Here is a 26,660-nt window from a genome sequence, read left to right as displayed (position 1 = left end):
GGCCCCCGTGGCCCAATGGATAAGGCATCTGACTACGAATCAGAGGATTCCAGGTTCGAATCCTGGCGGGGTCGACTTTTTTTCCCGTCAGGTATAAAAATTTAAATGCACTCGAAATATCCGAGTCATTCATAATACAAGTGTAGTCGTTATTTTCCGAATAGTTGGTTTTTCTTTTTAAGCATTAACCAGGATAGAAATATGCTCTTCATTTTAGTTTTGAATAACTGCTCTCAGCCAAAGTGCAAAGAGAAAGTCTCTTTTTTCAGTGATCAAAGCGTATAAATAATTGTTAACATCAGATATAAATTTAAAAAAACATTAATTGTACTATGTCCGGCCCCGTGGCCCAATGGATAAGGCATCTGACTACGAATCAGGGGATTCCAGGTTCGAATCCTGGCGGGGTCGATTTTTTCTCCTACAGTGAGCAGCACCTGCCAGAAATAAGACTTAAGTGGGTCTTCACAGCAACTTTTTACCATTTGATCGGTCTTCATTAAATAGCATCGAACATGTCATTATTTTAAAATAATGCTTTAAAAATACACAAGCAATTAAAAACTAAGGATCCAATGTTCCGATGTATCGGCGACCTCATGACGCCATTATCAAGGAATGAATAAAGTAACATGTAAAATAACACGTAATTGTTCTTTTTAAACGCTGTATTTTACCATGGACATAACAGTTCTGGTCACAAAAACCTTAACTGTAGCTTTAAGTATCTTTAACTTGAACGAGCTCGGTGACCCACTATACCTTATCAAATTGAGATCAACAATGGTAAGATACATCCAGAGCCACCTTAAAAAAGAGCTAATAAAGAGCCAGAATTCAGATTAATGACCTATTAATTAATGGGTTTTGACATGTCATACTGTCGCTTTAGTTATTTAGCACTGTATTCTGCTCTGTAAACCCTGGTTCAGCCCACGCATTCGCATAACGGCAGTGAAGACGCCCACGACACAAGCATAAGCACGTGGGCATGCACAGAATGGATAATTGCTTTATTTCCGGTTCCGCTCCTCCTCACCTCGATACAGTAAAACAAGCTTTTAAGATGGCGGGCTTTCGCTTATGCTTATGTTTATGCTTTCAGCAGCGCGGTCACATGTGACATAAGCATAAGAGCAAGCACAAGAAAAACAGAAACTTTTGTTTCGTTTTAATTTGCTTGTGCTTATGCTTGTATTGGTGGCATCCTCACTACTATTATGCTTATGCTTGTGCTTATGTCGTAGTGAAAACCAGGCTTAGTTTTTTTTGCTGCTTTTAGAATAATCGTGTTATATCTAAAAATATATTATAAATTTTCTTAGGGGCACGGTGATTAAATATATGTTACAGTTAGCGGGTCTGACAACATTCTAGAGTCGATCAAGGAGTGTGAAATTTTTTAACAAAGTTAGGCCCATAAAGACCCATTTTTTTTGTTTCAATACGCCTACCTTTGAACCAGAGCTTCCTAATTTTTTTTTTTTTTTTTGGTACCAAAACGTGCCAAAACGTATTCTGGAAATGACGTAAACCATTTAAATGCATTCACAAGTTCTGAGTCATCACGCATGGCTAAGTTGACGAAACATATCGGTGGACAAAATATCACTGACAAGCGTCTGAACGACATATGTCCGTTGCAAAACTCTTATAGGCCGCAATGATGCTGTTAGAGACGAGTATATACGCATTTATCTGCTTTGCTTTAACCATAAAAGGACTTGTCATTGCTCATCCAGAAGGTAAATATCTTCAATTGACTTTCTTGGTCAATACGCAATAATAACAATGAATCTTAACAATTAACTTTGCGATGTTATCAGTAATAGCCAGTTTTTTCTTTATTCCGCTGGGTTTTAATAGTTTTACATTATTTACGGTGCTTGGTTGAACTTGTGCCGAATAGGACGCTTTTTTTTATCTGGTCTTGACGTGCGATACCAACGGTGAAATAATTTCGGTATTCTTGGTTTTCACCAGTCATGTGATCAAAACTAAAAATCGTAACCATTCAATAAATAAATTCAAGAATCTAGGATATGATAGATGATTGTTATATAAACAACCTCGCCAAGAATCAGGTTTCTGCTGTTGTTCATTCGCCCGTTATTCGCAGAAGCGTGTCATCCAAATTTATAGAGCTTTGTATGGAGACGCCATGTTTGTGCCCTTCGGAGGGGCACAAACATGGCGACCGTAAAATAACAAAAACATCCGTCCTTGAGTTTTGCTATTGAAACGAACATATTTACTCTAGTGCTCCGACACATTGAAATAAATGCTTCTTCTAGTGCAAGCACCGTTTATTTAACAAAAACTAAAGCGATAACTCGTCTTTTGACCTACGCGACAGTCTTTTCTGGCCGCCATTTTCATGTCACGCAACGCAAAAGCTTGGAGTGCTCTGTTACAAAAAGAAGAACTCTGTCGAGCTAAAACATTGCCAAACGTCACGTTGCTACAGGGCCTTTTATCTGATGAAACTAAAACCTCAGAAGGAAGGATAATTTCTAATTTTGGAATATGACTACGTCACATGAAAACCAAGAATTCGTGCAGTGAGATCATTTTGCATGCATGGTTCATTAACACTGATGCACTAAGCAAAATACGAACACTTTCAGCAGCTCAGACAGTTTTATAAACCGAAACACCAATTTGGGCGACAAATGCCCGTATTTGCAAAACAATTTCTAGCATTAGTGAACTCGTTCAAGGTTTCATATCAATAGCAATTGATTTTCTTTTCAGGAAAATTTTTCGATAGCCCGATTAGCCTACAGTGCAATATTCTGCTGTCACATCTTTTAAATTTCTTGGCTAACCTTGCTGCTTAGACCCACATTATCGTTTTAGCATAATTGTATTTCGAAATTATTTCCAATTGTCGTTTGTGGACGCCATTATATTACAGTTTTGATTGAGAGCCCAGAATGAAAGTCGACTTGTTCGACACGGTAAGGGACGTGTTGCGACACAGCAGGGTCTACCTTTTGTAAAAAAAGCCGGAGCCTTTCACTAAAAGGAAAAAGCCAATAATCAAGATTTACAAGAGAAAATTTATAATCCTGCTTGTACTCTTTTACGTTAACCAACCTCAACTGTGCTTAATGCTCTAATTTCTCCATCCGTAAAATATATATCTCTGATCTCAACCACAGCTAAATACAGTAGACTTGTTGTTAACTTCGCTTTCTAACAGCTTTTGTCGCAGGAAATGTGTGAAATACTTCAGACAATCCAATATTAGCACAGAGACTTATCGAGATAAATCCCGGTCTTAACAATGCTTATTTTAGACTGCAGTGCTGAAACTGAAGAGACACGCGAGGTACACTCGTTTACAGGCGTGGTTGTAATCGTTTCTTTAGGGTGCCTGAGATACACATAAAGTTCTGTCTCCTGTCCAACCATTATCAATTCTGATGGTCTTCCTATCTTAGTTCACTGTTGTCGAAATGCTTCCTTTAACATTCGTGCATCACCATTCAGGAGTTTCCGATCTTATAAGGTTAATATCTGGAGCTGGAAAGGGCTAATTAACGATTTCTTTTAAAATACACACTCGAGTTTTTTACGATCCTGCAGTAGCAAGACTTACGCCATTAATTAAATGTACCTAGGAGGTATTTCATTGTTTATATATTTTAAACTTTGCGTCGTTTGTCGTTTATTAATTATTTTGTACTGCCTCGGGGGTACTTACTAACTCAGGCTAGACTAGTTTTATTAAAAGGCGTTCAAGAATTTTCTAGATGTTATACTTGTCGTGGTATAGTATTAACCCTCTAATCTCGTGGCAAAAGTGCGTGCGACATTTACAAGGGACGTCGGCAAGGCTGCACCCAAGTTGTCTTGCTAACTACTTGTCAAACTCATTAATCATGACCGTGACGGTGGTTTCGATACCCGGTCTTAATTAGCATAGACTTTGACGATTGAAGATATATCAAACAGTCGAGACAGTGTTTCATCGGCTATCCAGACACCTCGAATTTCGTCAAAAATACTCCGCTGCGCGTCGCATTTTCAACTGTGTTCTCGGTGTTTGCATATTCCGAGGAAACACTGTCTCGACTGTTTGATATACTACTTGAAGTAACCAAACTGGGGACGCCAACCGAGGGATTAAGCAGGCAAACAATCCGTAGCCGTTTAGAACTTATGCTCTCAGAGAGTAAAAGTCGCCGAAAGAAGGAACAGATTGTTGTGACTTAGAGATTGGATAACCAACTTTCACGATATGGCTGACCTGTGATATGAAATTAGGCGCAATGTTTTGGTGGATTTTATTACGCTGCAAAAGTGGAAAAGGGTTTCTGCAACATTGAATAGCAATGCCATGTTATTTATTTCATTTTCAATAATATCTGGCGAAGTGTTGTGAGGCTCGTAAAAAATTCTGATGAAATAGCAGGCGATACGGTATGGACTAGCATTCCATCCCGGGGTAGGTGGGAAAGGGGAGAGAGGAAGGGGAGGTTGGCAGTTGCACCCATTGTTTCCATACCTTCAAACTACTAAAACCTATAAAAATATGGTATGGCTGGGTGGGGAAGGCAAGTATGGTTAATGAAGACTGCGTAGAGTTAAAAAGTGTGTAACGGTTAAGAAAAGAAGTAAGTGTCTATTTCTCAATTATCGTTTAATTACAGCTAAAAACGCACTCTGAATGCCGTATGCTATGCACCGAATGCTATGTGTACCAATTAGAACTAGAATCTAAATTAAGTTTATATAACTATGTTTATATAACTATTTTTTATAAGGCACTGAGATGGATGTTGTGGTAATTTCATCTCTGTTAATATCTGTAAATACTCTAAAGAATGTATCGTACAAGCATTTTAACGGGTGGGATGTTAAATCCTTTCCTAGATGATTATTTTAGATCGCCAGTAAGTTACATAGCAAGATCTTATTTTTAGCTTTAGTTTAGCTTAGCTTTTTCAATCTTAATCGTACATATTGTTTGCTCCTTTTTTCTTCCTCTTGATTTTTAAGAACTTTTTAATCATATCTAGTTTTAATTGTAAATGTTTTTTTCTTTTACTTGGCTTTTTTCAAGATGGCTACTAGTTCATTAATTTTATAACTATTAAGTGTCACCCACTTTGAATAAAGGCTGTTTGATTGACTGATTGATCAATTGATTGATTGATTGGTTGATTGATTGATTGATTTATTGATCGATTGATCTATTGATCGATTGATCGATTGATCGGTCGGTCGATCGATCTGTCGATTGATTGATTGACTGATTGATTGATTTGTTGATTGATTGGTTGATTGATCGATTGATCTCATGAATAGTGTGACTATTTTTAAACATTATTATTTTGGGGTCCACTACTAAAGGTCCTGGATGTGGAGCCCTACTCACAGATTCCGTCGTTGGAAGCGAGATCAGGGTGACCTCGTCGCTAAACTCCAGTTTTGATGAAGATCGTGCTGTGCTCAACAGTTCCAATGCTTGGTGCTCCAATGCTCTCAACACAGCACAGTATTTAACTGTCATTTTAGGTGAGAACACTAGAAGTATGTACTTGTCTTGTAGGACTTAATTGTTAGTTGTGAACCATTGCAGAAACAATAACTACGTTTGTAGTCAGAAAATAATTTGTGCTCTCTCTTGTAATTGCTGTTATGAACGAATTGATGGAAGGGGTGGGCCTGAGCTGGACTCTGGGTCGAACGGTCTGGGTACGGGCCCTGTCTAGGGTTATTGTGTTGTGTTCTTGGGAGAGACACTTAACTCTCTCATAGAGTCTTTTTCCATCTATTAAAGGTCAAATTTAATAATAAAGTAACCCTGTGATAGAGAAGCTTATCCCACTCAGAGACACTAGAAAGATTCCTAACCAACCAGAAACATCATAACCTTCGGGCACTCGCCACAGCATTATATGAATCACAGCGTTCACCATTTTCAGCCGAAGTCGCCACTCTCTACGGCATTTCGTACTCGGAAGGGGCTCTTGCATGAAAAGAGCGAGGATTCTCGAGGTTAGACCTTTCATCCGCGAAATGTTGTAGAATAAGCAGAAAGCGATTCTGCCTTGGCAACTTTGTGCCCAAAGTAAGTGCACACGTTGCATTTGGTGGAGACATGAGCACAATCCAACTTGAGCATGAGCACGATCCATGAGCACGATCCACTTTAAACAATTCTGTAAACGAAAGGCATAAAACAAACATTGTGCGCAACAGTGCGGTTTGACAAGTGTTTTATTTTTTTGCGACTTTATGCTGATATTTTTTTTCGCAAACAGACCAGCCAGCCAACCTCTCAGGATTTGAGCTCCAAGGAAGAAGTTCTACCAATCAGTTTGTAACCAAGTTTAAAATGGGGTACAAATCTGACGCTGATCAGAACTCGCCGCAAATTTACCCTACGGATCAAAATCAAAAGGTACTTGAAAATCTGTCACTGATTACGCAAAGAATTTTTCTGATCATGACTCGTCGCGCAGTACGTTGTCACGTCACGTAAGACGTCGTGACAAAATAATGTCTGCGTGGAGTGTTTAAACAACCTGTAGAAGAACTTTGACTTCTATTTTAGAACTGGATATTCCTTTAAACAAAAATTGTTGCTTAGCTGAATGACGGTGGATTAAGTTCGTGTTATATCTCTAAGCGAATTACAACAGTGGTGACTTTCAGCAATTCAACTACTGAACAAAAGCAACTTTAACATCAAGACGACTAGAATCTTTAAAAAAAAAAAACACTTAATATGTCCGCAATGTGTGCAAGTGTTGTTTGCAGCTTTACATGCATGTGCGTATCTGTGTCGTCTTCGAGTATAATGCATTGCTTTGGGGTGATCTGAATTAGGGACCGTTCATTTTTTATAAGGTAGGGGGGGGCTGGTGGGATTTGGGGGGGGCCATGCGAAAAAAAATGGCTTTCGAGGGGGGGGCATTCCAAAGAAATAAGGGGAAAAGGGGGGGTCACGTGAAATATTTTAGTAAAACTTTAAAATGGCATAATGTCTGAATATCAAAAAAATTACTATAGAATAAACATAGAAGGCAGGATACAAATTTATTACAAACTTTCCTTCTGCTTTAAAAAAACGTTTGGCGACAAAAAGCATTTGTAGATACTGAAACAAAGTATTTAACACTGTTATTTTCGAATGCAACTTTCACTGGCACTCATCTTCATCTTCGCTGTCGTCGAGTTCTTCGTCGCCGCTTGTGCTGCTATGAGAGTCTCTTTCACCAATGCTGCAAGAAGCAGCAATGCTTTCCGTCAGAGTGTACTCTTCAGGGTACATGAAGGTGTAAACATAATCTCTGACTTCCTGCTCAAGGTTAGTGGTGATTCTGCTTCTTGCAGCATTGGTGAAATAATTCTCTTCCAAGAGCTGTGCAACGTATGGCCCATCTCTTCTAAATAACGACGTGGCAACATCCTCAACTTTAATACACTCTTCAGGGACGGCCGCTCTAGGAGGGTACACAAGGCATTGTGGAAGATCATTTCCTAGCGGGTTTCCAACACAGATTCCATAAACTCGTTGGACGTTGTTTTCAGTCCGCTTCCTCTTTCTTTCATTTGACTTTCTGCGGTTTTCTTTTTTCCTTCTCCTTTTGTTGATGTGCTGTTTGAGTATGCCCTTGAATATGCTGTTATAATTGCTCTTCTTATTTTCTAGTACTTCCATGACCTGCGTGACCTTCGTCAACTTAGCTTCTATATATTTGATCTGTTTTGCATTAAAACTGTGGGCAAATTCTTCGCCCTGCTTTAAAGCAAGCCCATTGGACTGAAAGAGTGTGGAATCGTGTTCCTTTACATCTTTCAATATGACATTCGACTTTTCCACCATTGCTCCGTGCTCTTTGATGGAGAAGTTCAGTTTTCTTCCATCACTGGGCTTCAACTGGTACCCTGGCATGGAAAACTCACTCGCCCTTTCTGAACAGCCATCCACACTTAGAAAGATTGCTTCTTTTTCTTAAACCAGTTCCTGACCATTCCTGCCTTCCGGAATACCACTACCTCTCCTACCAGAAGACCTCAAAAGAAGGGCGTGATCCAGATGACTGGCAACCAAGGGTCTCTCACCCAGAGAGCGTTGCTCTATTTGCAGATAAGTTTATTGTCAAATCAAAGTTTGTGCTGGATTATCTTCAGCATCTTGAAGTGCTGGAATTTAAAAGGAAAAAGAGAGCAGAAGAAAAGGCAAAGTTAAGTAGGGACGCAAAAGATAAATCATATGAGGATTATCCTTGGACTGAGTTGTGCGAAGATCTAATCAAGCTTAAAACGCTACGTGTTCCAGAACTAAACAAGTACTTGAACCACCTCGGGCTGAAGCAGCATTTCAAAAGCAGCAAGAGTGAGAAAGTAAAGGCAATTGTAAGACATTCATGCTTGCAGCAGAAGAGTCCTCTCAGAGCTGGCCAACCAACACTGAGAAATGCCAGGACATTGACACAAAATGACAACAGGGCAAGTGCTGACAGCAGTGAAACGGATGAAAGTGACAATGATGAGTATGACAGTGATGCCATTGACTCTGGGGGAGAAGATGACTCAAGTGACGTCATTCTTGCATTCATCAATTCAGATGAGGAAGATGCCAATGAGAGGCCAAATGCCACACGCTCAGGGCGAGTCATAACTAGGAGATCCGAAATTGACTTCTCCTTCTTTTGATTTGTTTTTTAAACAACAGCTCTCTGTAGTATAGGGATTGTAAATATTGTCTTCATAGTGAGCACAATAACGTGAAGTAGGGGGATAATAGAGAAATATTAAAAAAGTTGAAATCTAAATATTGTTTGTTCAATTTTTTTTTTTTGGGGGGGGGGGTCATCCCAAAAAATAACCGCTATAAGGGGGGGTCATGTGAAAAAATTGGTAAGCTGAGGGGGGGTCATGTGATTTTTAAATAGTGCTTCCCAAATCCCACCAGCCCCCCCTCCCTCATAAAAAATGAACGGTCCCTTAGGATTAGTGATCCGAGATCACTTGGATCATGGTGCATAAAAGACACCGATAAATCCGTGACCAGAGTGGATTCATCGGTTCCTTTGATGTACCATGATCTGAGTGATCACGAATCACTAATCCTGATCCAGATTACCCCAAAGGAACGCACCCTAAAACACGAACGTGAGTAGAGCTTCGGTGCTTCATTCTTCATTCGCATAGCTTTCGAATTCTGGAGCTCCACGTATCTGTATTGGCTGTATAGACTGTCATTTTGTACAATGGACACATGGTCCGCAATGCGTACACGTTTGTAAGGTCTGTTTAGGTTGTGTTATTTCAGCCTGCGACCAGGTTCTCGTGCGTTGCAGCGGGAGCAAAGTTCATGAGCAAAGTCGCGAGAGATGAGTCAGCGAGCGAAGCAAGCCGGTGAGGGGCCTGGTAAAAAAAATGAGAGCCTGCACGAAAGGCACATACTGTTTTCCCAATACAGCGCGTTCGCCCACGAACGCAGCATTCTGATTGGTGAAAAATGACAGGTCCTATTAATATGACCAAAACCAGCAGCGATTATCAAACACAAACGTGGCGTCCATGTAGGAATCCAAGTGTGGGATTTGTCCTGAAAGCTCTTTTAAAAACTTTTCTTCGAAGCAAATATCGTGGTCGATCTAAAACAGGAACATGGTAAAGCTGTGAATTGTCTTTTAGAGGGAAGGGATTTTTTTTTTCGGTTATGCCAACTGGATGCGGTAAAAGGTTTATATTTCAACTGTTTGCAACTGCAATGACGATCAAGAAAGTTCGCCATGTACAACCTTCAGATACTGTAGTGTTAGTGACTTATGCTAACCAGCATAATTCAGGATCAGATAAATGAGAGAAAATCACTTGGCTTAGATTGTGCCGCGATTAAAAATGTCAAAGATTTGTCTAACGTTGCCAGCGGCAAAACACAAGTATTATTTGCATAACTAGAGCTAAAAGAACTAAAAGTCTCCTCGTGCAGTTTGCTGTCATATTTGTTGATGCATGTTTTTCTCAGTTTCTATTGGCTAATTATTGGACACATCTAGCTAGCGAGTTGTCAAAATCTTGGCACCTTCCGAGGGGCTGCATTCAGAAAACAACATCGTCATTAAAGGCTTTCACTCTCACCGGCTCGCTTCGCTCGCCGACTACGCTTTCTTCGTTCGCCGACGGCTTTGCTCGTGCCGCCAACGATGATAGCCTGTTCGCAGACTACCTCGTCCGCTGCCTGATCACGAAGTATTCACCGAAATTATTATTAGCACACGGATAACGAGAATATAGAAACCATCACTAAATGAAAAGTTTCACACCGCTCGCTGAAAAGGTGTGTGTTAATTTTTTCTATTCTAGGTATTTCGACCGACGCCATTAGATGGAGATGAAATTATGTACTTTCCACTTAACGGAACCAAGATGCAAACTGTAATATTTTATCCTTCTGAATGGAATGGTCATATCTGCATGAGGATAGAGTTATATGGATGTGTACCAGGTATGAATATATGCGAATCGAGAGCAAATGAAACTTACTATATATTTGTAATGGATGGTCGTGCAATAGCCCTTTTCACGGTTAATTTTTCTCATTTGCATTACAATGTAATCCAACGTGGATGCGAAGCAATTTCGGGCTAAAACTACAAAATAGCCCGAAATTGCCTCACATACATGCTAGATTTTATTGTAATGCAAATGAGCAAAGGTAACCGTGAAAAGGGCTATTAAACGCGTCAAAACGATGAAGATTCTAGGAATGCAAATCAACCTATTGATTAAGGTTTTACTGGCCATCATTCGATAAAGCGCGTGGTAATTCTGACAAGTTTAGGACTAGTAGGTGCAACGATTGTTTAATACAAGGCTCCGTCCAGACTACGTCGGGGAAACTTGGAAACGGCGTTTTCACTCTCCCGATTTGAAAGCGCGTCAAATGTTTTTCGTTAACACTACGCCAGAGACATTTAAAAACGCAACAATAACCGGCCATTTTGGATTTGACCTCGGGCAGGGAAATCAGATTATTGTGACGTCACCTTTTTCGAAAACCTCCGTTTAATAAAACGGGAAGCCTGGCCTTTTCAAATCCTTCTTGCTTGAAGAGCGGGTTTTCTCAAAGCTCCGTTTACTTAACGGATTAGTGTGGACGAAAGGCCCAACCGTAGGAATAAAGCTGCGTTTTCCAATTTCTCCGGCGCAGTGTGGATGGGGCCTAAGAGACGTAATCATTGCCGGTTTAAATGTTTTTCTTAACTACGTTTGTTTTATCGAGCACAAGATTAATATTTTTGTGGCAAATGATCAACTGTTAACAATTTTCCTTAGTGGATGGAGGCTATACTCCTTGGTCAAATTGGACTTATTGTTCCAGTTCATGTGGTAAAGGGACCAGCGTTCGCTACAGAACGTGTTCTGATCCTGCTCCGGCTAATGGCGGTAAAGACTGCATCGGAGAATCAATCCAGATCAAGGAGTGTGTAGGAACATCATGCCCAGGTGCGTATTCCACCCTTACTCTCATATTCCTTTCATATGTGTTAAAGAAATTGCGCGTACGAGGTTACGTACTCTCTAGCTTGCTTATGAAAACGCGCTTGGTATACGGCTGATGCCCGTGAGAAACCGGGAGAAACCGCACTGTTTTGAGGTCGCACTCTGATTAGGACAGGGCCTCTCAATTCACTGGAGACTACATTGCATACTCGCGAAAAGCTATTTAAAATGCAATGGCGCAACTATTATCTTACGTACCAACACTTAATTGTCGGTACCCAATACTCAATACTCAATACCCCGCACACGTAGGATAATGGATGTGCCATTCTCAACAAAATATATTGTTGATTGTTATTTAATAAAGCCAAAATTCTTGGGTTAGACACTACAAGACGCCAGTCTGTTTAAAAGCTATCTCTTTTTTTGTTGTTGTTAAGTACGAAAGAAAAGACTTTTATCATCTCGTTTTGGTGGGGCGGTGGTTTGGACAGAGCTATTCCGGGTACCGTACATAAATATTAAATGAATATTATAATACGGTGCAACGTTACATAAAGTTTTCGCTCAGCAACAAAGTACCCGCTAGTTCAGTGTGAAGGCTTCTTGTTTTACATTACTTTCTCATTTTATTGATAGTTGATGGCGGTTTTTCTAACTGGTCGAACTGGACTCGATGCAGTGTCTCCTGTGGGACTGGATTCGAGTTACGCCAACGAACTTGCACTAATCCATCCCCTATGCATGGCGGGAAACTTTGTGAGAGTAGCTCTTCCGTAAACGTTCGAACCTGCTTCACAGTAGATTGCAATCCGCAAGGTAAATGTTGCTTTTTTCAGCTTTTCTTTGCAGAGTTGTTGAGTGATTGAAATGGCATATTAGCCAAATATTTAGCAGAAAATACCTTATGCTTCTCCCATGTCATCAATGTCAGATGGCTGTTTGCAAACGCTCATTCTGACAGCTGATTTGAAAGCCACTCAAAATTGTAGCCTAAGATATAGTACAATTTACTGGTAGTCTATCAAAAGGGGAAATAACCGCGACGGGATATTTTTTTCTATAAATACAAATTCTCGTTTCTTTTGCCATAGTTGGTAGTTATACAGGAAGATTATGTTAACGTTTCGATGTTAATTTTCTAGGGGACCCTGCCGACACCGTAGCACGCTCATCAGACGACGGGAAAGACAAAAATAAATACTGTAAGTTACATCGCTTTAATCGCAGGCGTAGCAGATTTCAAATAATTTTCTTATTAAGAACGTTCGCGGCCAAAATGTTCCTACGTACATATAACTTTTTTCACTTTCCACGCATGCGCAGTAAGGCAAAGATCAACTTTGGCTGAAAAGAAAAACAATATGGGGGGTCGCCGGCGTGCTCGTTCGTTTTGAAGTAAGTCTCATTGAAGACCTTGCGTTTTTAGAAGCTTTTGCTATTTTGAGACGATCTTAACACACGTCGACTACCAGGAATTGAAGAAGCTGCATTGGTAAAATTAAGATCAGGTATACGTACTCAATTCAACACAACTAAGTCCACGAAGTAACCTTTTGTACCGGAGCTCCGGTGGCCCGAAGGGCCGCCAAGCGGAGCCCCATATTCATATGGGAAAGAAAAGGAAACCCACGAGTTAATTTTCTCATGGTTATCATGGCTAGCGGTATTGCTTGTGGGCGCGTACGCACGACGACGACGACGGCGACGGCGGAGTTGCCCAACATGGCGGCCATACTCCAAATAATAGGCTGAAAGAGACATGCAGCCTTGGTTTACCGTGTACTTCCTTGATATTGGACATTCATGTTATGATCAATTGACACCTGTCAATACAAGGTGTCCGCTCACCATTATCACGTGACCACATCGCGGGTTCAGGTTTACAGCTCCACGAGGTCACGTGTTTTCTTGAAGTTGACCGCTGACCAAGCGCTGGTTATCGATTGGATCGCGGGCTCATATTGGGTTAGCTTGTTGGAAACAGGGCAGAATTGCTCGGAAGCCGGTTTACGCTAACCCAGGATTAAAAGTTAATCGAATTATAACTTTTTCTTTTATACAAATGTGTTTTGCTGTTTTGTTTTGTGTATATGGTGATTATTAAAACTCAAAACAGAAGGCCAAACAATATACAGAAACCTCACCACAAAGTTACAAAACTCACATCAAAATTCTACCTTTTTCTGGGTTAGCTTAATCGGGCTTTGAAAAACTTGGCCCAGGAGCTACGCTTTTGGGCTGGCCTAAATCTATATATTAGTTGATGTCGTTCGTCGAGGTAGAATAGGCCTTGGCAAAGAACACATAATAACTTGCCCCTCCAAATTCCAAGAAAACTATGGTCACACGAGAACAAAAAATTCGATATATTAGTAACTTCTCACGGACAGATGTCTTCCTTAGCGTGCGCTTGTTGTACAACGTGATGTGACGTTGCGATACGAACTGCGTGTGCAGTAAAGATGCGCGGTAACAATCCTCCGTGGGAAAAAAGATGGCGACTGGTACATTTACCCATAGCTCTTAGCGCACGAAAACCCTTAACAACGTTCATAAAAACGTCCAAAAACGTTATAAAATCTTCAAAACTAAGCTACTCAATGTCCTTAGTACAGGGACAAATATTGTAAAATTTGGGCTTTCTTTGTGCCCTGTAGGCTGTGTTAGGTTCGCAAGGCATTTTGGTAAAATGTACAGCCGCCATCTTTTTTCCTACGGTGGATTGGCATGAGCCGACCTAACCATGTGTAATCGAGTCTGCTGTTCTTTTTTTTGTTGTTGTTGTTTTTGCTTTAGTTATTCCTATGTTGCTGTTAGCGGTGGCTTTGACCCTTGTTATCGTCATTTCAGTGACTATAATCTGTGTGACGCACAAGAGATATGAACACAACAGGTAAGGGTCAGAGATGAAAAAGAGTTCAGTTATATAGCGTACTCAAGGACCGTTTTGATATGGCTGTAAATTTATGCATTTTTCCTATATTTTTACCAGTGTTTTCTTTGGTTACAGTTTTAAATGTAAAACTGAACAAGTACGCTGATAAAAAAAAAATGGTTTTACTACTTTCCTACGACTTTATTTAAGACAGACCGCCACCGCGGACGAAACTTTGGGGGAATCTCGATCGCGTGTGAAATTTTTTGATTGAATTATTAAAATTGCAGACTTTTCTAGAATGCATCAACGAAGATTTGCCAATAACGGTAGCTGTTCCTCGAATTGTATATGTTAAAAATTGTTTCATGTTTAACTTGGGTCTATCGAGTTATGGATGGACGCAGGCGTTTGAAATGCATAAGTGGTACAGGGTATTAAGACTTACCCGAGGCATCGCCACAATCTAGTTCCCAGGGATTTTCTGACATAGAAATGGGAAGAAGCCCTGGGAACAAAATTGCATCTCTGGCGTCTGGTCTGACAGTGCTGTCAAACTTGAGCGTCGATAACTTGATAGACGCCCAGCCAAAAGCATGAACCAATATTTTACATTTGATCACAGTGGAGCGATCATGAATGTAAGTGATAAACAAAGTAAGCGCTTTCCATAGGCCAATCAACCAAAAAATCCGAAAATTTCGAAACGGGAACAAATGGGTAGGGAAATCTCCTGGTAAAGTTTCCAGGAAATCCAAGTGTGAATTTGGCTAAAGGTTGACATAGAAAAAGCAAAAGAACTTTTCCGAGATAACCGAGTTGACAATGCTCAAATGGGCGATTTTGTATTAAAATTGCAATAGAACCTCGTTATATCGAACTTGGTTGCTTGGAACTCCCAACTAATTTGACTCAAATAATTTCCCTTGCATATACTTTTTTAGTCACTTACTATCGGTTACATCTGGAATCATTTTTTGTCTCCCTTTAGAGTTCGAGTTAGCGAAGTTCAACCTTAACTAGAAAATACTGCCGTTGTCTTCAGTTTTGTTACTCAGGTTCATATGTTATTCAGCTTAATTATACGTGAACAGACGTAGTTTATGTTAAGTTATTTAAGAATGTTCATGAATAAAAAAAAGTGAATACTGAGTTTGTAGTCCTTATTCTCTTGCATAAAATCAACACGTACGATGAAATATAGTCTCTAACATGCAGTTGAACATCAAATGGGATTTCAAATCTCTACAAATTATTGATTTCTATGTAATGTAAACACAAAAACAAAAACGCACAGAGAGCACACGTTGTAACGTACATATAGAGGAACGACAGGAAATGCATCGAATACGCGTTGAGGAAAACACGAGGTAGGTGGTTTGGACCATTAGTTTTGAATGGGGTAGGGTGTGGGTGGGCAATTTTCCGGCGCATGAAAGTTTTTTCTCACCTTTATGTTGTGCATAGCCGTACGGGCATCTTCGGACTGCGGACCCGAAAAATTTACGCAATGCCCGAATACGTGAGTGTTGAAATCGGGATGCAAACACACTCAAATTGTATGAAAACAAACTAGTGAGGCACTCTCAGATAGTGCAGAGTGTTATGCAGGGCTGTCATTACGTTTTGAGTCATCTGCTGCCTGTGTGTAACTTGTTAGTTTATTTGAATTGTGCCAGCTTAGTGAGCAATAGGCAAGTTCATCCATAACATTAGGGACCACCAAGCATACTCTGCTTTAACATGTGTTATGGGCTTAAATGTCAACCCAATAATCTACAGCAGTTGATCTAGTCAAACCTTGATCAATAGTCATTTGTGTAATGTTATCATTGTGAGTGTGCACTCAATAGAGTAAAACAACTTGACATCACTTACTTCAACACAAATTTATATTTTTTACCCCTAATGTTTTTAATGGTAAACAGCAAGATTTTACAGTAACTGTGGTGGACATTCGCCATGCTTCCACACGGTACTAAGTAAATTAACTTAGGACTATCTCAGCGTTCCGAGCAGGTCACATTATTGGCAGTTTCTGCTAATTGCAATACTACAAATACTATGCCTTGTTGTTTACAAATGACACATTGACCATATGTCCAGTAACAGTTCTTGGACTGCGCAGCTCACATCACATAATTATCTCAAAACAATAAGCGTGGCTGAGTATTTCAGCAGACCCAAGTTCAACTCCTTGGCCAAGCTTGTAAATAGCCAACTGGTTTGCCTTCAGCCAGTTAGGGTTTTTAACCTTGTTATATTTGACCGACTTGAATCATTTGTTACTGACATTGAATTACTTAGTCCACTAGCCTTTATGCTTTGTAAACTGACCGAGGATAAATTAGGGTTATTTATTTAATATGTTAACTATATCAATGACAGTAACTTGGTTAACTGATGTCTGTTCTTTTACTTTCCACCTTGTGTACCACATGTACAGCTAACATTGTGTAATATGCCTCGGCACTGTTTTTGAGTAAGCTCTTTAGTGTCTTTTTACTGGGTGAAGAAGACCACCCAAGTGACTTTCCATACTTGTAGATGGGCATGTATATTCAGAGTCCCATTTGTGGTCATTCTTGCTTTAAGACACAGCACAGTCTGATTTGCACAGATCTTTTTGCAGATGACTTGAACAGCATATTTAAAGTGACTTCCATAATCGTTTTTGGAATTCTTCTTAGTAATAGAAAAGTAGTGCCTGTAAATAGCTTACCTTGGCACGTTGATGTTAGGGAAACAAATCTTGACCTCACTCTACCGTATGATAAGGGAGACAATTCGTCTAAAAATTCATATAAAGCAAAGTTTGTGGTGAATCTGTTTCCAATAATGTCACGTTATACAGTGTTTGGAATGTTAAGGTTATATTAATCGAAGCCCACCTTGAAGAGTACTCATCTTTTCACACCTCACGCTTTGCCGTCGGATCTCTCCAATAGAAACAGTTAATCCTGACAGAATCAAGAATTAATAATAATTTTATCATAAATTGTTAAGGTGGCTCACAACAGCGTACAGCAACTTCCAGAACTAATTCTTTGGTGGGTCTTTACAACCACTTTTACCAGTTGATTGGCCTTCATTGATGGCATCAAATAGGTAGTTGTTCTTTCAAACGCTTTGTTTCACCAGTATTCACTATCGAATTGTGATCAGCATGATACGATACAACTTAAAGCAAGGCCTAGAAAGTTCTTCAAAAGAGATTCAAATACACCTTAATTGTTTATAAATTAATATACAATGTATTGGGCTAATTAAAATTCCGATTAATTTAGGGTTTCGGCTGGTTATACTCTTGCTTTCGTTCTTCAGCTTTATATTCTATTTTGTAAATGTGCTATTTGCCGGATTTGAAATATATCGTGCTATAGTTCAAAAATATTTTATCCTTCTCCTGTGGTTTTTAAAACCAGACTTAATACCTTGAACATTACATGTATGTGCGTATCTAGCATGTCTAGCAACGTTCCTGACTGAGTCGATCTGGAATGATCTTGTTTTAAAGCAAATGAAAAACGTTAACCGCGAAAAGGGCCATTGCTAACATGAGACAAATAAAAACTAAGTTAGCCGCTTTACCTGCTGGGTTTGTGACGGACCATAATAAGGATAAGGCATCTGACTACGATTCAGGAGATTCCAGGTTCGAATCCTAGCGGGGTCGATTTTTTTTCCCGTCAGGTATAAAAATTTAAATGCACTCGAAATATCCGAGTCATTCATAATAAAAGTGTAGTCGTTATTTTTCGAATAGTTAGTTTTCCCTTTTAAGCATTAACCGGGATAAAAATATACTCTTCATTTTAGTTTTGAATAACTGCTCTCAGCCAAAAAGTCTCTTTTTTCAGTGATCAAAGCGTATAAACAATTGTTAACATCAGATATAAATTAAAAAAAACATTAATTGTACTATGTCCGGCCCCGTGGCCCAATGGATAAGGCATCTGACTACGAATCAGGGGATTCCAGGTTCGAATCCTGGCGGGGTCGACTATTTTTCTTACAGTGAGCAACACCCTCCAGAAATAAGACTTTGTAGGTCTTTACAGCCACTGTTTACCATTTGATCGGTCTTCATTAAATAGCATCGAACATGTAATTATTTTAAAATAATGCTTTAAAAATACACAAGCAATTAAAACCTAAGGATCCAATGTCCCGATGTATCGGCGACCTCATGACGCCATTATCAAGGAATGAATAAAGTAACATGTAAAATAACATGTAATTGTTCTTTTCAAACGCTGTATTTTACCATGGACATAACAGTTCTGGTCACAAAAACCTTAATTCTAGCTTTAAGTATCTTTAACTTGAACGAGCTCGGTGACCCACTATACCTTATCAAATTGAGATCAACAATGGTAAGATACATTCAGGGCCACCTTAAAAAAGAGCTAATAAAGAGCCAGAATTCAGATTAATGACCCATTAATTAATGGGTTTTGACACGTCATACTGTCGCTTTAGTTATTTAGCACTGTATTCTGCTCTGTAAACCCTGGTTCAGCCCACGCATTCGCATAACGGCAGTGAAGACGCCCACGATGCTTGTGTCGCGACACAAGCATGATCACGTGGGCATGCACAGAAATGATAATTGCTTTATTTTCGGTTCCGCTCCTCCTCACCTCGATACAGTAAAACAAGCTTTTAAGATGGCGGGCTTTCGCTTATGCTTATGTTTATGCTTTCAGCAGCGCGGTCACATGTGACATAAGCATAAGAGAAAGCACAAGAAAAACAGAAACTTTTGTTTCGTTTTAATTTGCTTGTGCTTATGCTTGTATTGGTGGTATCCTCACTACTATTATGCTTATGCTTGTGCTTATGTCGTAGTGAAAACCAGGCTTAGTTTTTTTTGCTGCTTTTAGAATGATCGTGTTATATCTAAAAATATATTATAAATTTTCTTAGGGGCACGGTGATTAAATGTATGTTACAGTTAGCGTGTCTGACAACATTCTAGAGTCGATCAAGGAGTGTGAAATTTTTTAACAAAGTTAGGCCCATAAGGACCCATTTTTTTTTTGTTTCAATACGCCTACCTTTGAACCAGAGCTTGCTAATTTTTTTTTTTTTTTTTGGTACCAAAACGTGCCAAAACGTATTCTGGAAATGACGTAAACCATTTAAATGCATTCACAAGTTCTGAGTCATCACGCATAGCTAAGTTGACGAAACATATCGGTGGACAAAATATCACTGACAAGCGTCTGAACGACATATGTCCGTTGCAAAACTCTTATAGGCCACAATGATGCTGTTAGAGACGAGTATATACGCATTTATCTGCTTTGCTTTAACCATAAAAGGACTTGTCATTGCTCATCCAGAAGGTAAATATCTTCAATTGACTTTCTTGGTCAATACGCAATAATAACAATGAATCTTAACAATTAACTTTGCGATCTTATCAGTAAAGGCCAGTTTTTTCTTTATTCCGCTGGGTTTTAATAGTTTTACATTATTTACGGTGCTTGGTTGAACTTGTGCCGAATAGGACGCCTTTTTTTATCTGGTCTTGACGTGCGATACCAACGGTTAAATAATTTCGGTATTCGTGCAGTGAGATCATTTTGCATGCATGGTTCATTAACACTGATGCACTAAGCAAAATACGAGCACTTTCAGCAGCTCAGACAGTTTTATAAACCGAAACACCAATTTGGGCGACAAATGCCCGTATTTGCAAAACAATTTCTAGCATTAGTGAACTCGTTCAAGGTTTCATATTAATAGCAATTGATTTTCTTTTCAGGAAAATTTTTCGATAGCCCGATTAGCCTACAGTGCAATATTCTGCTGTCACATCTTTTAAATTTCTTAGCTAACCTTGCTGCTTAGACCCACATTATCGTTTTAGCATAATTGTATTTCGAAATTATTTCCAATTGTCGTTTGTGGACGCCATTATATTACAGTTTTGATTGAGAGCCCAGAATGAAAGTCGACTTGTTCGACACGGTAAGGGACGTGTTGCGACACAGCAGGGTCTACCTTTTGTAAAAAAAGCCGGAGCCTTTCACTAAAAGGACAAAGCCAATCATCAAGATTTACAAGAGAAAATTTATAATCTTGTTTGTACTCTTTTACGTTAACCAACTTCAACTGTGCTTAATGCTCTAATTTCTCCATCCGTAAAATATATATCTCTGATCTCAACCACAGCTAGATACAGTAGACTTGTTGTTAACTTCGCTTTCTAACAGCTTTTGTCGCAGGAAATGTGTGAAATACTTCAGACAATCCAATATTAGCACAGAGACTTATCGAGATAAATCCCGGTCTTAACAATACTTATTTTAGACTGCAGTGCTGAAACTGAAGAGACACGCGAGGTACACTCGTTTACAGGCGTGGTTGTAATCGTTTCTTTAGGGTGCCTGAGATACACATAAAGTTCTGTCTCCTATCCAACCATTATCAATTCTGATGGTCTTCCTATCTTAGTTCACTGTTGTCGAAATGCTTCCTTTAACATTCGTGCATCACCATTCAGGAGTTTCCGATCTTATAAGGTTAATATCTGGAGCTGGAAAGGGCTAATTAACGATTTCTTTTAAAATACACACTCGAGTTTTTTACGATCCTGTAGTAGCAAGACTTACGCCATTAATTAGATGTACCTAGGAGGTATTTCATTGTTTATATATTTTAAAGTTTGCGTCGTTTGTCGTTTATTAATTATTTTGTACTGCCTCGGGGGTACTTACTAACTCAGGCTAGACTAGTTTTATTAAAAGGCGTTCAAGAATTTTCTAGATGTTATACTTGTCGTGGTATAGTATTAACCCTCTAATCTCGTGGCAAAAGTGCGTGCGACATTTACAAGGAACGTCGGCAAGGCTGCACCCAAGTTGTCTTGCTAACTACTTGTCAAACTCATTAATCATGACCGTGACGGTGGTTTCGATACCCGGTCTTAATTAGCATAGACTTTGACGATTGAAGATATATCAAACACTCGAGACCGTGTTTCATCGGCTATCCAGACACCTCGAATTTCGTCAAAAATACTCCGCTGCGCGTCGTATTTTTAACTGTCTTCTCGGTGTTTGGATATCCTGATGAAACACTGTCTCTCGTGTTTGATATATTACGTACGTTCTAATTCGCTACGCTCAACGGAACGTAAATTATTTTCCTCTTAAAAACATAGATAAATAAATACAATAAATTGATGGTTGGATGCTCAGGCAGTCCAACAACTGACGTTTATTCAAGATTCACTCCAACAATCATAATAATTTCTCGGAAATATTAGCTTGTCAAGCTACTCTGAAATTCGAGCTTAAATAAAGTGTATGTATGTATGCATGTATGTGTAACACAAATAAACTGCATCGGCCTAAATAAATACTAATTTATAAGCCAAGCTGCCTAGTTACTTGTAAACGCTTAGAAACATCTTCAAGAATATACATATCTTTTGCAGTATCGGACTTCCACCGTCCGTGAAGCTCGAGTACTCTTTCTGAAAGATTAGGATTATAACTAACGGCAGAGGCGGCTCCACCAGACCTTAAACTATGAAGACCGTACAATTTATGATCCACCCCTATTTCCTTAAGGCACTTTTTAATGATTTCCTCACATCTGGTATATGATAATTTAACTCCATATAACTTGTAAGAATTGGTGGACTTAAATAATCTTACCGGACGGAAAAGAGCAACTGAACTGGAAAGTTCAATATTACACATGGAAATATACCTTTCTAAAAGTGCAACCGGGCAATACACGCTAGTTAACCTCATAATATAAACATAATTACCCTCGCGATAAATGTCATTTTTAGCCCTGGGAACAGACACTCTAAGATGATCAGGAAATTATTCAAGATGCGCGGGCGCGATGTTACTAAGTTCATCATAACAAAAAAAAACCCGCAAAGCCTAACGAGGAGATACAAGCAACACGTATGTTCTTAAGATTAGCAGAAGGACCAGCAAACTTATCAATAATACTCTTAATAATCTCAGCGGATGTAGGCGCCTTTTTAACACTAACTGGCTTATCACGCCTATCAGCCTCCAACAAATTATGACAAATAGAACTATCCAACGGATTGGCGCTGTTACTTGGACCGAAGAGTGAAACCACTTAAGAGCTGCGTGAGTCATAACTAAAGAAGCATATGAGCTAGAAGTCTTATAAACCTTAAAAAGATAAGGAACCATAAACGTAACAGGAAATGGAGACACCGGCCGAACCCCGGAAAAATTACAATATTCAATAAACTTCAAAATCTCTTTCTTATATCTCTTCGTTGTAGAATCCGCTTTAGACTTCAGTAAAGTCGAAATAAGCTCTCTGGCTTTACACTAACCGGTATGCACCTCCAACCGTGGTCTGAGAGAAACGTCTGTAACGAGAAAACAAAAGAAATAACAGAAAATATGAACCGTCACTGAAAACACTCACATGCTGCAAAAATATTTCTGCTTGAACACGACAAAACGGCAAGCGCCTACACAAAAACATTGTAATAATACCAATGCCGGCCAGTGCCTCTATCCACAAAAAACATTGTGACAATACCAAACTCAGGCCAATGCCTCTTATCCACAAAAAAAAAAAAAAAAAAAAAAAAACATTGTAATAACACCAAATCAGGCCAGTGCCTCTTATCCACTGAAAAATACATGGACAAGCGTCCCATGTAAATAAAGCTATAGGGACTTAAGAAAACTTCATACGAACAACCAAGATGAACCCAGTGAACCTATCACTACCCAAAAACGAATTGGTGTTACGCCCTTGCTCTAAAGCGGTAGCACCACAACACTTACAATCTACTACAAATCTAGACAATTTTCTAGAAATAATGGGCCAGAAATATGACGACGGCCAAAAGGGCACGACTATAGTGGCAATGGCCTTAGAAACGTGCAAATGATGAATAGCTCTAGCAATCAGGCTTGCAGGAGGGACAACAAGGCAATTTTCGCCTTCCAAACTTTGCGCGAAAAAATCCACCCCGCTACAACCTGGGTTCCAAAATCTAGAGAAAAACTTGCCAACCTTCTTATTATAATAACTAGCAAAACAATCCACTGAATGTACCCCCCATCTTTCCACTAAAGACATGAAACAATCGACTGAAATCTGCCAATCATCTAAATCAATGATTCGGCTAATATAATCGGCTCTCTCAATTTCAGTGCGAGGGATCCACTGGACCTCTAACTCTATACCATTATTGGCACAGAACTGAAAAATCTCCAGCGCAATAGCATGTAAATCACTCCTGATAGTGAAAAAATATTCAAGGTACACCAACCTCTATTAAGCGGCCAACCTCTATTAAGCGGCCACCTCCAATCTCCCCCCGAGAGTAGCCCACTGTATTATATGTAAACCAAAAATAATTGCAAAGCGCGAAAAGACCTAGGTACGAGTTTAGCGTTACAGTATTTACGCATGGCGTGTACGGGTAATGGTTAACTATTCATTCTTTTCATTGCTTAATTTAATCTCTTCCTACTAAACAAGATTGTGTGCTCCCTGTGGTTCCAAGCCTTACGGAGCCTTACGTATTAGGATAGAAATTGTCCTACCCCTACCCCCTAAAATGGGATGACAGCATTGCGTGACCAACAAACAAGGAACCGCTGGAAGCAAGGATTCGAACAGCAATAGACAGGGGCACCCAACGACCGTTTTCTCTCTAATGCTGTTAGATGCTGTTTTAGGCTATCTGGAGTACTTTTAAAGCTCTGTAGGTTAATTTTAGGTTGCACTAAAAAAATTTTATCTGTTCGGATATTCTAGGGGAACTTGAGTATTCTCGCATTTATTAGGGCTTTTTTGTCCATTTCCCGAAAACCTTAGGTCTTATCGCCTTTCCGAAAATGATAGCTGACCTTTTTTCGGTACTCAAAACGACATTTTCAACAGTCCGAAAACAACAGACATTAAATTTCTCATATCACGAAAGTTCGAGGTGCCAATTCTCTCAAGAAAATCAGAGGGGATTAAAGGCCTTCCGAACAGATAATTTACCGAAACGATCCGTTGGGTGCCCCTGAATAGATCAAACGATGATCAAACGTAATATTTTGGTGCAGTGCAAAGCAAGCAACTATCTACAAATCACTCAGCCGTTTTTGACTTAGATGCAGTGGTGATCATATGTGTCGAAAGAGGGTCATAGATTCGTGGTATTCGACCATTAAATAAGCTGACAGTTGGCGATGTACATCGGACGTTGTGTAAACAAAAGCAAACTTCTGCTTTATGTGCGACGAATGGTGACAGAAACACGTCAAATCGGCTTTTGGACCTACCTTTTACGGCAAATAAGGTTAGAACATTTCGAAATTATCAGCTCTGTGTCTATTTCGACTTAATATAGCTCAAGACATGTGGCGCGTGCTAAAATATATGTCTAACCCGTAAATTGAAATTTGACGACGGATGGTCAAATATCCGCATTTTTAACGTACTGTTTGAAAAGCTCTCGCGTCGCTCGCGATCATTTGCCCAAATAAATTTTTACAGGAATATGTAGACCATCCTTCTGCGACTCAACCACCAGAAGCTTAATCCGTTTGAAGATTTCGCACATGGTGAAAATCAATTATTTTTAATGAAGTACTTTTAAGTGAGTGAAATACATGTCTTCGAAATTTAATTATTTTGCACCCAACAAAAACCGCAACATTCCCTAAAATCGACCCAGTACACAATTAAACATTGCACAAAAATATTTCAGTGTTTTATAGACGGAAGAATGATGTGGTTGTGCATGCGAGGCTCTCAAACTTGTTTAATAAAATGATGCGTCAAATGACGATTTTAACGGAATTAGGTAATTTGCATATTTCTTTGAAATTAAAGGATATTTTGCCAAAAAAACTATCCAGTAGTTTTTGTCATGCCCTAGCCTATCTACATAGGAATATGAGCGAAATCGAATTTTCGACCCTTGCCGCGAAATTAAGAATTTGTCTGGTTTTTACAGGCAGGCACTCTTAATTCGGAAGTAATGTATTTTATTTAATAATAGAAAAGCCAACAATTCCAGGCAAAAAGAGTGTTGTTTCTTTGACTCAGTAAGTTTTTTTGTTTTTTTGTTTGCTTGTCTGTCTGTCTGTTTGTTTGTTTGTTTGTTTGTTTTTGACTGCACAGGGAGTTGTTTTTCACCAATATGCTGGAATTTGCTAATTTGTTGAATCTCGCGGAAACGATTGGAAGTGAATGGGTTATTACTACTGCCTATAAAATGTTATGAAGCAATTGATTCTTGCGTCAGCTGTGCGTTCATCGAGACATGAAGCACTAGGGAAGTTTGGAGAACACTCAAGAAGCTGGAGTTGAGCATCTTTCTTGCTCTCCAAACTTCCCGCGTGCTTCATATCTCGATGAACACACGTCGACACGTGAATCAATTCATAATATTTGAATTAACTTGCAACTTGGGATCATTTAAAACGTTTCTAATACAAAGACCTATTAGCATTTTTTCCACAAGCAGTTATAAGGAGTGGCTTTAACGCCATTCCTATGTCATGAGCAAGCAGTACTTTCATAATGTGATCTTATTTGGTTATTTGAAATTAGATGTTTCGGTTTAGAATGAGTTACAATGAGAGGAACGCTCTGGGGCCTCATTTTCATAATTTCGAGATTAGTACGATACTTGGCGACTTCTACACGCATTTTCCTTGTATTGTTCTTTAGCAGTCTGAACCTTTTAAGAGTTTCACTAGCAGATTTATAGGCCTCATAACAGTAGCCAACAAAAGCCACGCCAGAGAAGTATGCAGCTCAAGATCGCCACAGGATACCCAGTGGAAAGAAAGCTCGCACAAGTGGCTAGGCTTTGGTAGATTGTGCTCGAAAAAAAAGCTTATTATGCTTTTAGCAGTGCTCATATTTTTTAGAAATTATGCCAAAATTATGCTACTTTCTGAAAATTATGCTCTCTGTCACCGAAGTTATGCTACTTGGATTTTAAGGAAAATAAAGATCGCCAGTAGCTTAACTCTATCAATTTTGACTTTAATGAACATTCAGACAGTCCAGCTTCCAGTCTTACAGTCTTCAGCATGGCAAATACGCATGTGCGCACCTCGAAAAGCCAAATGATATCCAAATCAACCATTTCTGGGTTCTGAATCCGGGTCAGAAAGTTACTTGTATATACTTGTTTTAGACGCCATCCAGGTAAAGCCCTCAGTTTAGTATAAAGACAACTATGCATGTTGTTAATCTCTCTGATATCGGTTATTGTACTGAAGCATTACACAAGCCTGTAAATAGTCCACGAAAGCATGCTCTTGTGAAT

General features: G+C 39.3%; 1 protein-coding gene and 3 non-coding genes across 4 annotated transcripts; all 4 read left to right on the top strand.

The window, feature by feature from the left end:
• On the top strand, nucleotides 1–74 carry Trnar-acg (transfer RNA arginine (anticodon ACG)). Its single transcript has one exon. It is a non-coding gene; the product is annotated as a tRNA-Arg (tRNA).
• A 264-nt stretch (nucleotides 75–338) lies between these two features.
• Trnar-acg (transfer RNA arginine (anticodon ACG)) lies at nucleotides 339–411 on the top strand. Its single transcript has one exon. It is a non-coding gene; the product is annotated as a tRNA-Arg (tRNA).
• Nucleotides 412–1,442: 1,031 nt separating this feature from the next.
• Nucleotides 1,443–15,643, top strand: LOC149095906 (uncharacterized). The gene is made up of 8 exons (XM_089281102.1): nucleotides 1,443–1,745; nucleotides 5,362–5,526; nucleotides 6,276–6,415; nucleotides 10,336–10,477; nucleotides 11,308–11,478; nucleotides 12,115–12,294; nucleotides 12,621–12,680; nucleotides 14,275–15,643. The coding sequence occupies exons 1-8, from the start codon at nucleotides 1,664–1,666 to the stop codon at nucleotides 14,373–14,375; spliced, it is 1,041 nt and encodes a 346-aa protein (XP_089137228.1). The 5' UTR covers nucleotides 1,443–1,663; the 3' UTR covers nucleotides 14,376–15,643.
• A 2,639-nt stretch (nucleotides 15,644–18,282) lies between these two features.
• On the top strand, nucleotides 18,283–18,355 carry Trnar-acg (transfer RNA arginine (anticodon ACG)). Its single transcript has one exon. It is a non-coding gene; the product is annotated as a tRNA-Arg (tRNA).
• The last annotated feature ends 8,305 nt before the right edge of the window (nucleotides 18,356–26,660 follow it).

This window comes from Orbicella faveolata, unplaced genomic scaffold (genome assembly GCF_042242905.1).
Source record: "Orbicella faveolata isolate gen_17 unplaced genomic scaffold, um_ofav_v1 contig_48, whole genome shotgun sequence".
In the NCBI taxonomy this organism is placed as follows: Eukaryota; Metazoa; Cnidaria; class Anthozoa; order Scleractinia; family Merulinidae; genus Orbicella; species Orbicella faveolata.
Note: the sequence above shows the minus strand (reverse complement) of the source record. Positions and strands in the feature narration are given on the sequence as shown.